The sequence below is a fragment of the Morone saxatilis genome, unplaced genomic scaffold, assembly GCF_004916995.1.
Source record: "Morone saxatilis isolate NCDOM2014 unplaced genomic scaffold, NCSU_SB_2.0 Contig20, whole genome shotgun sequence".
In the NCBI taxonomy this organism is placed as follows: Eukaryota; Metazoa; Chordata; class Actinopteri; family Moronidae; genus Morone; species Morone saxatilis.
In genome coordinates this window covers 14,742,914-14,744,192 of record NW_023339763.1, presented here as the reverse complement: position 1 = coordinate 14,744,192, position 1,279 = coordinate 14,742,914, and the positions used below count along the sequence as shown (strand labels likewise).

The 1,279-nt window shown below is 43.6% G+C and overlaps 1 protein-coding gene across 2 annotated transcripts in view; it reads right to left on the bottom strand.

Moving 5' to 3' along the window:
* Nucleotides 1–1,279, bottom strand: part of LOC118331330 (zinc finger Y-chromosomal protein 1) — a 9,204-nt gene that overhangs the window by 3,056 nt on the left and 4,869 nt on the right. The window contains exons 5-7 of one of the 2 annotated variants that reach the window (XM_035666173.1): nt 697–825; nt 471–605; nt 187–327 (exon numbers count right to left, since the gene is read on the bottom strand). In XM_035666173.1, the coding sequence (XP_035522066.1) occupies nt 187–327; nt 471–605; nt 697–825 (405 nt within the window). The remainder of the gene's footprint in view (nt 1–186; nt 328–470; nt 606–696; nt 826–1,279) is intronic. The other variant, XM_035666174.1, reaches the window with a different exon arrangement.

Here is a 1,279-nt window from a genome sequence, read left to right as displayed (position 1 = left end):
GGTTTCAGTGGACTTGATAACGTGAACATTGCACACACTTACATAGAGCTGGGTTTTTTGGTAGTGTTTGGACTGTGATGCAAAAGTGCAGTTGTTATGCTTTCTGCTATAGCTCATCATTTACTATTTGCATTTAAAATCTATAAAAGGAAACGTCCATATTCATTCCCTCTGTGTTGCTCTTACCTGTCTGTACCTGGCGAGGCTCTGACCGTCTCTTCTTGTTGCGTTGTCTATTGATATCGTCGACGCCGTCAGATTCATCGATGTGCAGCAGTGCGCTGGCTGCACCGTTTCGGTTTTCACAACTCTCGCTATCCTCTGCACCTGTGAGGCCAAAAGAATGCCTTTAACGCAAAAATAAACAAAACCAGCTTCTGCAAAGCTTAAGCCAAGACACTCAGAGACGTGGGTGATGCACAGGCTTCCAGTGTTGTTTTAAAAGCAATTTAATAGACAGGGGTGCTGACCATAAGCAGCTGCCCAGGCCACAGGCATGAAGTCCTTGCTTAGAGACACGCTGTCATACGAGCGGTCGTGAGTTACTGGCTCTTCGCCTCCTACCACCACCTCCATATAAACCTCATCAGTCACCTTGGACCCACCTGTAGATGAGCCCAACATGTACAAAACCAAAAAACTAGTGACGTTTACTTTCATGACAGTCATCCCCGCTCGTTAGATCTTTGGACTCACCGTGGTTCCCTTGATTGTGGTGAGAATCCCCGACGGACATGTACACCATCTTCTCTCGGAGCGTTTGGCCTGAAGACTCCGTTAACGCCACGCTCTCCGTGTCTCCATCGCTGATGTCAACAGATTCTCCTGCAGAATAAAAACATCTTTTAAAGCCCTCAACCCCTCTCCAGGGTCTTCGCAGGGTTCACTAAGTTACATTTAAGACTTTTAAAAGACCTCTGTGTCACCACACAGAATGCAATTTAATACTAGCTTCACAATCATAACAAGTATGACAAGTAAGACAGTATAATGGAAAACCAGACCAGACAGAGAAGGCGTTTTGAGTGTCCGGTAGACCAGAAAAGTGCTGTATATATACACAAGCCGATTTGTTATGACATTTTTTTCAGTACTTTCCAGCAGTACATAACAATAATTCCTAATGATATGACTAATTAAATAAATGTGACTTGGACAATCGGCATAAAATGGATGCAGGGATTAACCAGTCAAACATCATTAATTCAAGTTTATTTAAGATCTTCATTATGAGACAATGAGCTTTCAAGTACTGTAGCTAAAGGCCTCCGCACACCAA